The sequence below is a fragment of the Nycticebus coucang genome, chromosome 19 (genome assembly GCF_027406575.1).
Source record: "Nycticebus coucang isolate mNycCou1 chromosome 19, mNycCou1.pri, whole genome shotgun sequence".
Lineage (NCBI taxonomy): Eukaryota > Metazoa > Chordata > Mammalia > Primates > Lorisidae > Nycticebus > Nycticebus coucang.
Window position 1 is genome coordinate 41440402 of NC_069798.1, and position 15658 is coordinate 41456059.

Genomic DNA, 15658 nt, shown 5'->3' on the forward strand with positions numbered 1-15658 from the left:
ACAGACACCTCCACAAAGGCACTTTACATGTTGGATGATGATGTGAGGACTCTCAGGAAAGGGAGGACACTCAGAAAAGTGGGATTAGGGTGCCTGAAATCAGGTAAAGCTTCTCTGAGGCTCTTTGAGAGAACTGCCAGACCCAGCACTGTGCACTGTGCATTGTGCGACGCAGTTGTATCCCATCCACATAAATGTCTGGGAACCACTCCTAAGGCTCACCCTCCCTCAACCTCTCACTCTCTTGTGTGTTTTCCCATCTGCCAGAAGGCCCACCACATGGGAGGAAGAAAAAAACATGGCCCTTCCAGTGCTGAGTTTCCAGGCAGGAAGAACCTCGGGGGTGGAAGGGCATGTGAAGGTCAGCTCGTCTCAGCGTCCTACCATAATGCATGAATCCCATTTTTCTCATTTTGCAAGTTTGGCCATGTTATTACCTCTTTCTTTTCTCCCTCTGTTAATTCGTAAGGTCTACTGTTGTTTTCCATTCCAACTTTCATAATCAAAACCATATTTCTCTCTCTTATTTTATAGAAGCAAGATGTCAAATAGTTTTCCTGACAAGATACACCCATTTCTCTGATGTTCCTTCCTCACCTTAAAGAACTTAGGCCTTTTAAATATTTTCACTATTCCCCTTCCCAGTGACCCAGTCCCTAAAATACTTGTACTTCTCCAGCCATCTGCCACCCCTAGATTTTGCTAAGATCATCTAACATTTTTTTTTTATTGTTGGGGATTCATTGAGGGTACAATAAGCCAGATTACACTGATTGTAATTGTTAGGTAAAGTCCCTCTCGCAATCATGGCTTGCCCCCATAAAGTGTGACACACGATCATCTAACATTTTTAATTTTTCCCTTTGCAACGTGCCACTTCATTTTACAAGAATCCTCACCGAGCCCCTACAGCACCCATCGTTAGTAATTCTAAGGCTGTCCACTGGGAGTTTACTATTTGCATTAAGTATGTTACCTCTACTGCCTCTTCTGTCCAGCCTTCTTCCCCTGCCTTGCTATTTCTGTTCTCATTCATTTATTACTTTAGAACTCTGTACTTCCTCAAGTAATGTATGAGAGAACGTGAGTGACATATTCTGACTTTCTGCACACTGTAAGCTTAACCATTTGGGGGACTGTTGCACCTCAGCCTTGGGGCCTTTCCCCTCAGTTGTCTATGGATGTTGTTTCTTCATTTTCTGCCTTCCCAGTGCAACCAATGAGAAATCTCATTCTTTTTCTCTTGTGAATAACCTATTCTCTTTCTAGATAATTTTAAGATGTACTTTTTATCTTTGAAGTGCAAGAATTTTATGAAGTTGGGCCTAAGGATGTGTCTTTTCACATTAATCCTGTCTCTCAATCTGCAAACTTAAGTCTTTCTTCAGCCTGGCAACTTCTCTTCTAACATTTGTTTGACTATCGCTGTTTCCTCTATCTCTTCCCTTTTCTCTCTCTGGAACTCCTACGTCCATGTGTTGGGCCTCCTTGATCTCGGTTCCAAGCTGCTTGTCTTTTTTGCTCTGCTTTGAGATATTTCTTCCACATGATCTTCCAGGCCACTGACTGAGGTCCCCATAGTAACCTTTCAGATAAGTTGAATTTCTATCATTCAAAAGTCAGATTTTTGGCTTCAGAAAATCTTTGGGATGGGGGCTGAAATTGTGTGTTTATTATTATTTTCTTACTGTTTTCTCTTGCTTCAGAAATCATAGCTTCTGGCAACCTGTGGCCTCAAGCTTCTGCCCATTCCCCTTATTTCATCATAGGTGGGCCCCTGTGTTGGTTGCCTAGGGCCAATTGCCAATTTTCATGAACCAAGAAACTCTGTCTCATGGCCGGACCTCATACATGCGTTCATCCAGAAGACACTGCATGAGGAACTATTAATATGTTACCCAGGACTTGGGCTAGACAAACCAGGAAAGAATCAGACCAGTTTCTAACTTCAAGGAGTTCATTTTATGCGGATTTACCTGGCCAGGTGAGTAGTCCCACCTGTGGTGAAGATGAGGCTGGTACACAGACTGCCTGAGCCCACTCATGGTCAGAGAACCAGTTATTTTCTTGAGTAAATTATCTGGTCAGGTTAGTTTTCTGTTTAGGCAATGTGTTGGGCATGATTTTAAGGATTCCAGGAACATTTCTGTGCTGGAATTTTCCCTCTTATCCCTTTCTTGTCATTATCTGCTGCCCAGGCATTTCCAGCTAGCCTTTCCATTTAAGGCTTTGACCTGTTAAAGTGTAAACAGTGCTGGGAATGTGGCACAGTAAGCGTGACTGATCATTTGCATCTCGGCTTGAAGGAGCCATTCCTGAGAATAGATCTGATTTCACAAAAAAATGGGGGGAGGTAAAAAGAAAGAAAAAATAGGTGGCAGGTGTTACTGGGGTCTTTGGCAAAGGAGGGCATGCTGAGATGAGGCCAAGCTGGGAAAATGAAGGTTTGGCGTCCCCTTGCTTCCTAGGGGGTGATGATGAAGCTGGCTGTGTTTGGCTTGAAGAAGAGAAGAAAGAGCTAGGGCTGTGTCTGTCTGTCGTGTGAGTGACATCAATTCACTCGATGTCACTCCAGAGCACAGAGCAAGCACCACCAGGTAGGCATTAACCAGGCTGACTCTAGATCAGTGGAGAGGGGTGCTTTTTAACAATGGACGTTCTGTGAGAAATGGTATCCTGTGAGGTCCCAAGTTTTCTGCTCTGATAGTGCAGGAGCAGGGCCTGGAGGCTGGCTGGGGATGCTTGCTTTGGGTGGATGACGAGACCAGATGACCTTCAACTGTAGCCTCTCTTCTCCACCTGCCAGCTGCTGTGATTCCATAGCTTTGAGTTCCTACAGAGGAGTAAGGAAGAGCTATCACTGAGGTGGCAAAAGCATCAGAACATAGAGACCATCTGTACCTAAAATACACCATTAGTGCCTTGATAGCTTGTCCTAGCACTTGACCAATTAGTCATATGGTCACTTCACCAAAATGCTCAATATACCAACTTACATGGACACACAGCAGGGGACAACTTTATTCCACTAAGTCTTGGCCTTAAGCATCTCCTTCCTACCACTGTTCCCTCTGGGGTTCTTCTTCTAGTCAGCCCTCTAAGAAATGTCTTTCTGGCCTGCCCCTGTGGTCACGTCAGACTGTGTGCCCCAGTTTGTCTATGCTTCCTTACAGGAGTCTGAGCTTTATTTTTTGGGGTCATAAAAGTTGTGAGGGCCTGGGGATGGTTGTAATGTAAAAATCAGGCAGAAGCTGGCAGTTTCAGCACACACGTGATTTCTACTCAATAAAACACAGTCTCACTTCACAACTTTAAAGGCATTCCCATTTTATGTGAGTTTTTTGACTTGCTAGAGTTTTTCCTGCCTTCAGCCATTCAAAAAGAAGATAGAAGAATCCACAGGGAACCTTTCTACCCCAAGTGGAACTAGAAATCCCAAGACCCCTAGGAGGGGGTCAGACAGACCCCAAGGAGGCGAGGACAGACAGCCTTTTTAACCCCCGTGAATTAACAGTGAGGAAGCCCTTCCCCCGCCAGGCTGTGCGGGCCTGGGGGGCAGAAGGAAGCAAGGAGCAGCTCTTTGGAGAATGTTCTCCCCTGGCATGCATTTGCTCCCTGTGGCCCTGGGCCCTTTCCCCTGGAGGAATCTGACCTCCCCTGGTGGTCAGTATGGGTCTCCTCTCTCTGTAAGCCTGGAAATGTAGAGTTGAAGGGAGCCCTAAGTGCTGGGAAGAACCCTGTGTTCCGAAGTGAATTCGGATAGTGCCTTTAAGACATGAATCTCTAGACACAAACTGAGCTCTTGGTATCTGAGCTCCAGTCTTCAGTAGGACCAGTTGGGGACACAATCTCATCTAGGCCTTCTGCTTTCCAGGATGGCACTTTATTGCCCCCATGCTAAGCCTAGTGTGTGTGACACATACTCACTACGCCTTGAAGAACTGAGGTTCCATTTGGCTCACGGAACACGTACAAACGTCCTGACTAGCTTCTAAAGGAGTAATCATTACCTGTCTTTGCAAATTGCTCATGAGTGGCAGCTCCCTGCTCTGTCTGGGTAGATGGATGTTTGCTTAGGTGCTGGAGCGAACTCATCACAAGAAGTTCAGGAGCCCTTAGGAGAGGCAAGAGCAAGAAGGCAAGGGACAAGCATCTGGGAATGAGCCAAGGGACCAGCCAGCAGGGGACAAGCAAACAGTGAAGGCTCGAGTGTCTTTGGTAGACGGCCACGGGTCCTGAACTTGGGACACCAAGGACAAACCCCCATGCCTGAACTGGGTCCCTCTGCAAACCCTCCCCATGGAGCCCCTGGAATGTGGGGGCCTGCTGACATCCTTACACCACCTTTGTTTGCTTTCCTTACTCAGAAGGCCCTCTGTGATCAGGACCCTCCTCGGCAGTTCCAAAACAACAGACAAGGTGGGAAGGGGCCTTTGACGTCAGATGGGGCATTTGTCTACTCAGGTGTAGCTAATTTACCCAGTGTGAAGTTTTGTTTCTGAGCCTGGGTAGGCCACCCTACACCCCATCACTGAGTGTGTGTGTGGTTGGAGTGTATGTGAGTACGGGTCAGTGCATGACCCTTCAAACTCCCAAAGCCAAACAAAACATGTTTGGATTGGGCCCCCTCCCCAAACTTCAGCCAACCAGACCTACAGCCTCATGGGACTTGGGAGGGCCAGATTCTCCAGTATATCTAGATCTCAGAGAGTCTTCTCTGGAGTTGGGATTAGGTCATGGACTTCTTGCTCTGAGATGGTCCCACTGTGAGCCTCCATGGCCCCAGGACCCCAGCCAGCAGGAGTCAGAAGAAAGAAAAGTCTGAAAATTTCCGCAGAACCAGAAAGACAGTATCTTGGATTGTGCTGTGCAGAAATTTCCATGCAAATGCTGATGGCAGTACCATTCCCCAGGCTGTGCCCTGTCCATATGGGGAATTAAGGGAGCTTATTGAGATTAAGGCAAACCAGCCGCCTGGAGAGACAACACTTGGATAGTTGCTTTAAATGCAAATTCTGGCATAAGAATTCTAAGGAGAGGGGTAACTAGAAGGTAACCTAGGGGAAAGCAGGGAAGCTCCTAGCCCCTTTAAAGGAAATCTGCCTGGTCCAACCAGGTGGGGGAACCATGGTAGCTGGAGCTGGTCCTCCCCAGGGAATTTAGGAAGTCTTCTGGCAGGAAGGCCAGAGGGACCAGCTGCAGAAGGAGCTCTGTCTTCTCCCATCTCCTCCATGGTAACTTTTCTCAACTGGCAGACGGGCACTCTTAGGGAGTACACATTGCCAAGTTTACAGACAGCCAGTCAGAGGATGGGCTGAGGGATGGTGGAAGTGAAGAGGTTTGGATTTAGGTGAAGTCTCCACGCCTGGAGTTGAAGACCAGAGACGCCGCCCCATCGGAAGGAAGAGTCTTCCCAAGTCCCAGTGGTCTAGGTTCCTCCAGCCCTGTGCAGGAAGCCGACAGGAGCCCAGGTAAGAGGTTCTCAGGGAGATGAAGGAGGCATCCAGGCCCCTCGCTAGCAGAACCACCTGCCTTGTCGAAGAGTAAAGAAAGGCTGCTCTTGTTCTGCTTCCTTCTTCTGCTGAGCTGCATCTGGGGAAGAAGCCCCAGGATGGGGACCTTAGTAGGAACTTCAGAGAGAGTCTAGATTTCGGACGCCTCAAGCTGGAAAAGCTCTTAAATATTTATAGTTCAAACCTCTTATTTTATAGATGAGGAAAGTTTGTTCAGAGACTTGTTCAGGTGGTAAAAGAGGCTGGACAAAAGTCCCGGTGTCCTAACTCACACCCTGAGGCCCTTTCCACCCCACACACCCACTTCATATCCTTTGTTATCCTCTCCACAACTCCATGACCCATGACTCTGACCTCAGTTCCAGGGCAGCACTGTGCTGAGCTGAGCTGAGCTGAGCCTCCGGGATGTAACCTCAGCTAATGAAATAAAGCTGAATCCCTTCTGCCTACGATTCATTACCTGCTGCTTTCCGAGTAGAGCCGTCTGCTTCAGACTTCTTGGTCCTACATCCCTTCCCCTGACACACCAGTGGAACTGGATCATCTGGTATCCACAAACATCTTAACATGCCAGCTCATGATCAGCCCATCTCCACAGTGTCCCTCTCTCGCATACGCAGATTACTACAGACTTACTCTGTGTAGCTACTGAGAGTGAATGTTTCTGGAAGACAAAGGAACAACATTCCAGCGTATGGCAGTTCTCTGAGAATGGACAGCCTTGTGAGGTATGTGGATGGCCTCCCAGACAGGCACCAGAGAATATAAGCCTTGGTGAACTTGCTGAGGAAAGCCATCGTGTGAGGCTTGGATGTGCACAGGGATAGGCCTCTACCCATAGTCAATACCTTGGCCTTGATGAACCTTCAATTCCAAGTGTTCTCATTAGATTGGAAAGCAATTATTAATAATTTTTATATGCATTTTAATGATCAGTCTTAGTGTATCTTGTGCAAATACAATGGGAATTCAAAAACTTTAATGATCCATACATAATCCACAATGGCTTCACAGAGGAAGCACAATATAAACCAGGCTTTGAAGGATGTATAGAACTTAGGCAAGGAGGGGGACAGAGGAAGCACAGAGCACCCGTGATAAGGTCAGAGCACCACAGCAGGATGTATTCTGGGAGGAAAAAAGACAAGGCCAGTGATGAAGAACATCTAGAAGAGCAAGCAGAGGAATTTCAGCATCATGCTCTGGACAGTAGGGAGCAGTGTAGATTCTTAAGAGAGCAGCATAATGCTATGGTCTAGCACAGAATGGATTAAAGAGGAGAGATCAAAATCAGGGAGACTGATATGATAGACATGCAACTCTGAGGGTGTGGGCTGGGGTAGGAACAGCAGGAAGAGAGTGCAAAGTTACTCCAGGGAAAAATCAGTCAGGTGCCACTCCAATTATACATAGGGTTCTGTGACCTTTGTGCTCTCTTTAATCTCATTTATAAGGTTATTATAAGATTGTATGAGGTTAAAGGAGGCATCAACTCATTTATGCTTAGTGATGTCTTTCCCCCAAAACATCAAAAGAAACTAAACCTAGGTGAGTCCATTGGCCCCCTAGTGAGCTGTGTGGCCTCTGTGTGGGGAAAGAGAAGAGAATGTTTCAACCATTTACTGTCAGCATGAGTGTTGCTTATTTCAGGGTACAGTGATTCAGACTGTTCCTCCCTTTAAAAATCTTTTGAAATGGCTAATTGATTAAGAAGTTGAGGCTTCCAAGTAATTTATCTCCAAGTGTTCATATGGACCTGGCCTTCCTCTTGACCCCATCCACCTCTCAGCCCACCTCCCTATCCAGATCGGAAAGGTCAGGAAAGGTTCAAGAACACTTTGGGTTTTTTTTCTTGAGCAAAGAGAGCCCCAGTTTAAAAAGAATGTAATCAGGCCATTACATTCAAAAGCAGAGTTGAATTGATAGACCAAAAATAAATCCCTAATGGGAAGTAAACTTTAAGGAAATAAATCTCAGATTACAAGACAGGAGACAGAGCAGACCTATGTAATATCTACTTTCAGCTCTGCCAAAACCTGCGTGGCCTCAGGCAAGCCACCCTGTTTCTCTCGGGCTCAGTTTCTGCATCTGTAAAATGAGAGGGCTGGACTAGATAACTCAAAATCCTTTCCCAATTCTAGTATTCAACGTCTGTTAGTTTATAGAATGATCTTTGAAAATGTCAACTAAGCACAACTTTGCAGGAGCAGGGGGAGTGCCCCATTTACACAGAGTAGCCCGGGGAATGACAAGTCATAATGCAAAACTCAAGTGCCACGTACGGAAACATCTGTCCAAATTGTGGCTAAAGCATAGTCACAGAGAACTGGTTGTAGAAAAAAATCAAATTATATATGATATGTCACTTGGAAGAAAGTCACCGTGCCATTGTAGTGGGGAAATTTGTCCACAAACAGCAGGTCAAGGGCCAGGAGACTCAGGGCATTGAGCATAGAGGACAGATGACCTTGGTGGCAGCCTCCAGATGTTCCATATGTTGGACATGGCAAGTGATAGATGGACAACACTGATCCACCTCCAAGAAAGACCAAAACCTGTCTAAGGCCTGAGGAAGACAACTTGTACAAGGTGTGTGGGCACAGAGCTATTTGGAAAAAGGCTGAGTTTTTCAGAACATAGACTAGATAATTTTTCCTCTTCTGAAAGATGTCACATATCATTTGGGCTTTGGTTCCACTCAAGGAAATTATAATCATATGCTTCCAAGTTTTTTTCCATGGGTGAGCTCTTCTAAGAAATCTTTCATTGCCACTGATATTTGGTTGGCATTTTCTGCACAGCAGCAGTCAGCAAAGGCATGGGTTTTGTGCCGTCAATACTCCCCAGAGAAAAGTGCGCCTGAACAAACCGTTATGATTTGTAAGTGTTCTCTCCTTCTCTGAGTCGACGGGAGGAAAGCATCATTGGACTTTTGCCTGTTCAAACAAGGGATAGTGGCAATCCTCAAGGGCAGGAACCATGCCCCTCAGATGATCCTAAACAGCCCCCCTGGGCAAAGCGACATGCCCTGGGATACTTAATAAGCCTTGTTAGAGGAAGGACAGCAGCAGCCCCAGCACCAGGCAGGCATGCCGAGGAACTGCTCAGCTGCTGGGGTTTACCCAGAGGTTACCCAGACAGACACGCAGGTGTGCAGGGGTAATGTCCTCCCCACCTTGGCCCTACAAGCAGCCAGGTGGGAACTGTTGTGGCCAGAGTCCTTGGGCCCAGGCTCCTAGCCATAAGCAGCAGCGTCTGTTTACTACACTAGACCATGCAAGTACTATTTTCTATGTGTGCTGCGATATATGGGGGCGAGGAGGGGAGTTGAAAATGAAAAAAAAAAAGTGGTTAAAGTATTTCTTGCATTCTTACTGTGAACAAAATTTGCTCTTGGGCTATAAGACACCCAACCCTACCTTCAAATAGCTTAGGGGTTTGCAGCCAGATGAAATGGACCTATGTGATATCTCAGTGACTAAAATGAATTATGTGGGTCCAGACCTTCATCTTTAATAACATATTTTCTTTGTTCTAGTTCTTCTAGGCACTCTTGTAGGACTTCTGGGTTTCTGGTTAGTTGGTCGTAGATAGCCAATCATTTTATCACTCTTTTATCTGAGTAATGCTGGAAACAATCAGCCCTTACCCTGCAGCTTCCAGAACCCTACACAATTCAGCTATAACTTTTGTCAACCTGTGAAAGACTCTTACCTCTATTTAAATATTTATAAAACATTTAACATTTACCCCCAAGATATGTCATTTTGAAAAATTGTTCAGACCCTGAAATACCCAATGATTTGTTCATTATACCATTTAGAAACTAAAACATGTAAGATAATTATCCCTCATTAATGTTATTTTATTTATTTATTTTATTTTTGTAGAGACAGAGTTTCACTTTACCGCCCTCAGTAGAGTGCCGCGGAGCTCACAGCAACCTCCAACTCCTGGGTTTAGGTGATTCTCTTGCCTCAGCCTCCCAAGTAGCTGGGACTACAGGCGCCCACCACAACGCCTGGCTATTTTTTTGTTACAGTTTGGCCAGGGCTCGGTTTGAATCTACCACCCTCCGTATATCGGGCCGGCACCCTACCCACTGAGCCACAGGCGCCACCCAATTATCCCTCATTAATTTATTCAGTAAGCATCTCTGAATGCCTACAGCATACGGAACTCATGTTCAGTGCTGGGAGTGCCAAGATAAATTGGTATAATCCTGGATATCGAGGATCTCATGATCCTATAAAGATTACAGTCAAGAACACATAATTAACTCTTAGCGAACTGAAGAGCAGGTGCTGGCAGGTGTAAAATGCCAGGTATGCCCTAAGGATAAGGAACTATCCCACCTGGAACAGTGGGGCCTCGTGCCATCAGAGGGATGTGCTCGCCCTAAGGAGCACCTGACGTGTGAGCACTGCAAAACTACTTTCCAGAGCATTTTGCAAGTTATCTCATCTTCAAAGTGGTATAAGAAAGAAATATCAGGTATCTGTAATCATTCATAGGATGGATTTGCAAGATGGGTCCAATAGAGACTGTATATTTCTTTCTGGGAGAATCTCATGCCTGCAATTAAGACAACTATTACTAGATTATGTGACTTTCTAAATTAGTGACTCTTGGTTCCCAATGTTATAGTTTTCTTTGTTCCTACCACACCATGCTACATCTCATTTCTAGGACATTTGAAAGAAAACTTCATAAAATTCTTGAAATTGTCTTTACCCATTATGGGAGTCCTGACAATTTGTCCCAGAGGCTGACTGTGTGTTGCTATTACCTTTAAGTGTTTTCACAGCCTTGAAAGTTTTGCTGTTTTATCTCTAATCTTCTTCTTCTCTTTTTTTTTTTTTTTTTTTACTTTAAATTACCTACTTCCTTGTGGCATCTGTTCCCCACTTTCATTCTTGACTCTTGGCTGGCACATCTTGAGGGGCCTCTGCCCTCCCAGGTGGTCTATAACCCAGCAGTGCAGTCTTGGCCACAAGAGAAGGGTGTTATTTCTTGTTTTTCATGGCTGGGCCATGAACTCTAGGAACACAGGGCAAAATCCTAGCCACTAAACGTGAAGAGCCAGGGAGTGGAGGCTGAGCCACTGGCCTTCTGCAGCTAGAAGCTGGACCAGGGCAAACAGCTACCCACCTACCTGAAGACCCCCCTCAGCAAGCCCAGCTTGCTCTACCTCTGTTACTGTGACTGACTCCTATGTGAAAGCACATATCTTAACAAATAGTAACTTTTCTTTTTGTATTTCAAAATTTCCAGATAGATGTTGCCCTCATTTGTTAAACTGAAGCACCTTCTTTGTATATATGAAAAATAACACAGGTTAGTAAACAACAGGTTAGTAAACAACAGTTTATGGCCTCTAAAATCCAAGACCAGGTCTCAGACTAAAGAACAGTTCCTTTCTTGCACCAAACAGGCCTAAACTGTGCATTATAGTGCAGTTTTGGGGTGGAGAGAACAGTGAACTGGTGGGCAAGAGGCCCACAGGCGATTCCTGACTTTGCTGTGACTGATGAGCCATGTGACTTCAGTGAAACAAGTTCTCTGGATACAGAGGTAGACTGTGATATTGAAGCTCCCATCCCATTCTGAGTTTATGATGCTTGGATAAAGTATGGCTCTGCCTAGGGGGTGTCTAGGATGGCCAGCACTTGCCATTTGAGGAACAGGGAGCAATGGGTTGGGAGAATTGTCTTTGCAACCTAACAGATGTGCACTGGAGGTTGGCACTAAGGAAGGATGCCCTGATTGGTCAGAGGATGCAATGACACTCCTCAGTTCTAGTCCTGCATGAACCTGTCTGCAGAGGTGACCCAGGGAAAGCTGACATTGCAGGTGTCTCTGAGGTACAGAGTTGAGGGGCACTGCCCAGCCTCAGGAGATATCTCTCAACACTGACTCTGGACAGGATATTGATATACACCTAGGAGCTGAGAAGGGATGTGGTCACGTGGGCTACCTTTCCATCTGAAGTACAGACAAGACCTCCTTCCTTGCCCATGCTGCCCCACAGACTCTTTGTGGTTGGCCCTACTGTACTCCCAGCTGTGCTGAAGTTGCTTCTGCAGGAGCAGTGTGATTATGCCAGTGCCATGAAGCTTTAATGCACACACCAATCAGCTGGGGATTGGGTTAAAAGCAGATTCCAATTCTGCAGGTCTGTGGTAGGGCCTGAGATTCTGTATTCCTACCAAGCTTCCATGTAACATCCACAAAACTGGTCCACAAACCAGATTCTCAGGAGCAAAGATGCAGGGAAAAGAATTGACAGTCACCCAGCTCAATGAAGGATGCTACGGAAATCATTCCAAGCCTCCTTGTTGCATCTTGCAGTGATAATGGCCATCCTATCACTTTCAAGGTACTATTGAAAAGACAAGTGAATTAGCTCAGGAAGTGTGCAAATGTAATAGTGTGACTGTATCTACTACTCCGGGCAGCCACTGTAGCCTCCAATTGTAGCATGCACTGGAACCCCGAGCAGAGCAAGTTAAAACTGCATGCCCCTGGGGTCACCAGATACTCTAACAAACAAACCCGGGGGAGCATGCACTATGACAAGCCACCGAGATGATGTGATGTTGTCGGTTCTCAGATATACATTGAGGAGCCCTGTCTTGAGTGATAACAGAGCTCTGTTCACCCTACAATGCAAAATTGAAGATAATGAGACACAGCAGATGATTTCTTGTAGCCCATCACGTGCTTAGGACTCTTAGCGCCCATAGATTGGCATTTGTCAAACTTTAATGTGCACAGAGATCACTGGAGAATCTTGTGGAAATACAGATTCCATCAGGTGGGCGTGGGGGCCAGGTCCCAGATGCTGCTGATGTGCTGGCCCAGGGACCACACTTTAAGTAGCAAGAACCGTTCTCAGTCATTCTCAGCCCAAGTTGCACATTAGCACCACCTTTTAAATACCATGGGCTCTAAAAAAGCTTTAGTTTTTTAAACTGGTCTGAGTAGGGCTCAGACTTTTTTTTTTTTTTTAGCCAGGGCTGGGTTTGAACCCACCACCTCTATTATATGGGGCCGGGGCCCTACTCCTTTGAGCCACAGGCACCACCCTTGGCTCAAATTTTTTAAATTTTTTTAAAGCACCAGGTAAGTCCAATATACAGCCAACCCTAGAACTCCCTGCCCTAGATGGAGTCTAAGGCTCTGGCCACCACCTGTTTGTGTCTGTCCAAGTGGCAGTTGTGTGGCTCTCAGCGTGGTTCTTTGCTGGAGATAGAAGGCAGGCTGTCTTACCTGCCTCTTATCATGGATCTAATGTAGGTTACTGTGGAGAGAGGAAGTGGAAGCTTTAGGGGGAGAAGGGAGAAGTTGGGTGTTTTAGCAGAGACGGATGTACTTACTACTCAAGCCTCGGGCTTCACTGCTCTCTCCTTTCCAGCTTGCATGTGTGATTTTTCCCAGATTTCTGCTTAGCTCTCCTGAGTGTGTGGACCAGCGGGGACACTGACCTATCTCATTTTGCCCCTGGCTAGGTGGCAGTGGGGAGCAGCCATCCACAGTGGGCCCGAAGGCTGAGGAGAGCTTGGGGGCCACGCTCCCCAAGTGCAGGAGCGTGTTCCACATCGAGTGGTCATCCGTCCGGCGGAGGAGCAAAGGTGTGCCCTTCCTGCACCTCCCACTTGGTCCCCAACATCCTAGTCTCTAATAACACAGGGGCAATGACAGTACTGACTTCACAGGCTGGTGAGGAGGCCCACGAGAGTCAGGCTCATTCTTCTCTCACCTGATCTCTGACCAAAGCCACAGTTCCCAGTGTCTGGCTGGACATCCCCTGTGTTGGCTAGAAACTACAGTTGGGCCATGCCTTGGGCTTTTGGGGTCTCAAGTTAGCTGCACAATGAAATCACCTGTATGCCACCCCCAAAACTCTACCTTAATTCCCCTGGGCAGCAGCCTGCATGAGCACTAGCATCTTTCAAAGCCATGCAGGAGATTCTAATTTGCCACCAATCAAAGCCACTAAGTCTAGGAGGCTAAAGATGAAAAGTTCTCACAGCAATGGTGGGGTAGCCAAGGACACAGGTAGAGAGCCACAGTCAGGAAGGGACTCGCTCCCAAAGGCCAGGAAGGGGGTCCAGAGGGCAGCTTAAGCTGAACAGGTGGGAAGCCAGAAACGTGGACTTGGAAGCTGAGAACATGCAGAGGCAAACAGGAGTCTGGGGCGGTCTCCCCAACCAGCTGCAGCCTTGTGCAGAGCAAGGACTGAGGGGCAATCTAATTCTGTTCCCAACCCCCAGACAGGGGAGAAGAATTGCCCAGAGAGACACAGCTGGCTAGGGCCGCAGCCAGGGATAAAACTGACTCCCAGGTTAGTGGCTCTTTTACAAATCACGTGCTTCCAGAGGTGCATTAGTGACTTTCTTCCTCTGGTTCGTGTAAGACTCTTCATTTCATACCAAAAGTCAGCCAACCCAAAGAATGGATCTGAAGGGGTTGTGGGCAAACCCAAAAGGTGGAGAAGGCACTGCTGACAGCTCAAGGGCCCCACTTGCCTTTGACCCGGGGTTCAGAGTGAAGGAGAGCAAACTTGCCTCAAAAGTCCCTCCTAACATCCTGCTGTGACTGTGATCAGGGGCTGGGGTGGGGGAGGGTGTGGCAAAGGAACCTGGAAGGTAGAAGTCAGAACTGCACTGGGCAAGCAGCAGGAAGTTTCAGAGGCATCAGGTCAGTCAGGATATCACAGACACTGGCCTCCAAGTTCAAGGGATCCTCTCTGCTCCTACTCATCCTTTCAAGGCTTTCAAAACTAACTAGTTTCTTCTGCATGGTGTGACCTCCCAAGATCACTGGTATTTTCAGTCCTTGCTCCTTCAAAAGTGAGAACATGAGGCCTTTGATGCATCCCTGCTAGCGCTTTGACACCCTGAAGACTCATGAAAGCACAATGGGAACTGCCAGTCTGGTCTGAAGACACAGGGTGGGCAGAGCCCAGACGGCCATCTCACACTTGGCCACCAGAGGGAACCAAAGCATCAGACAGAAACTTCAAGGCCCAAACCCTGCTGATACTGGTCATCTCGAAAAATAAATTACCTGTAGTGATAAAAAAATATATATTTACAGCCACATTATAAGAGTTATCTTGAATTACAAGGACATGCTAACACCTCTTTCAAGTGACTACATGATCCCTTTTCCTAATCCAACTTGTAATTATCACTAAAATGCCTTGAAAAAAGGAAAAAAAAAAAGGCAAAAACAGTCTGAGATGATCCAGCTGAGGGGAGTTATGGCCAAATCCAAACACAGATCTACAGCTCTTACACAGTTCAGGAAGCTGAATACTTTATGAGGAGTGGATGAGAAGCTTCAAGTTTCTTCATGCACCTGTAAGCTCTCCATGTGGCCCAGAAGAAAGAACCCTGAACCCGGGGCCCCATGCACGGCACTATTCCTCTGGGCTGCTTTTTCCCCATCTAAAAAATATAGACGCTGAGCTCATGGCTTCTTAATTAAAAGTCACTGAAACCCCCGAACTCCCTAAATTCCCTGTAAGATGCTCTTTTGCATGAAGATGTACATTTTCTCCCCAAAGGGAGGGACCCAAATGGGTCCATGACCGATAAGAGAACCAAGGAGCCTTCCACCTGCAGGACTCCATAATTCTGTCCTTCCTCAAGAAGAAGAGGAACTGAGTAATCTAACTTGAGCCTTACAAGAAATTAGCTGCGAAGATGCCAAAGTAGAGGTGTCCTAACTGTAGAGGGAAGGGTTAGGGTTAGAGTCCTAATGCTCTTTCTTTCTAACTCCAGGGTTTGGAAGAGGTGAACACCAGGACAAACAAACCAAAGACCCATTTCCCTATCAATACCGGAAGCCCACAGTAGAGCTGCTCGTGAGTACTGAGTGATCCGAATCAGGGACAGTACCCTGTCACCACAAAGCCTACAGCAGAGCTGAAATCCCTAAAAGATGTTCTCTGATTTAGGCAAAATTCACTTGAATTCATATTTTCAGAAATGTCACATAGGATAAAAATGTCTATTATCACAGTTTACTTTTTAAGCTTTCATATTTCTTTTATTGAAATTATTTTTATCAGGCTTCCTCTAAATCCAGCATTAAAGCATTTAGGAAATAAGCTGGTACCAACTTTCAAAAACAAG

At 46.4% G+C, this 15658-nt stretch overlaps 1 protein-coding gene across 1 annotated transcript in view; it reads left to right on the forward strand.

Moving 5' to 3' along the window:
• The window catches only part of SLC14A2 (solute carrier family 14 member 2), a 49599-nt gene that overhangs the window by 18688 nt on the left and 15253 nt on the right, over window positions 1–15658 (forward strand). Inside the window, exons 10-11 of the mRNA XM_053571592.1 lie at window positions 13025–13147; window positions 15305–15387. Of these exons, the coding sequence (XP_053427567.1) occupies window positions 13025–13147; window positions 15305–15387 (206 nt within the window). The remainder of the gene's footprint in view (window positions 1–13024; window positions 13148–15304; window positions 15388–15658) is intronic.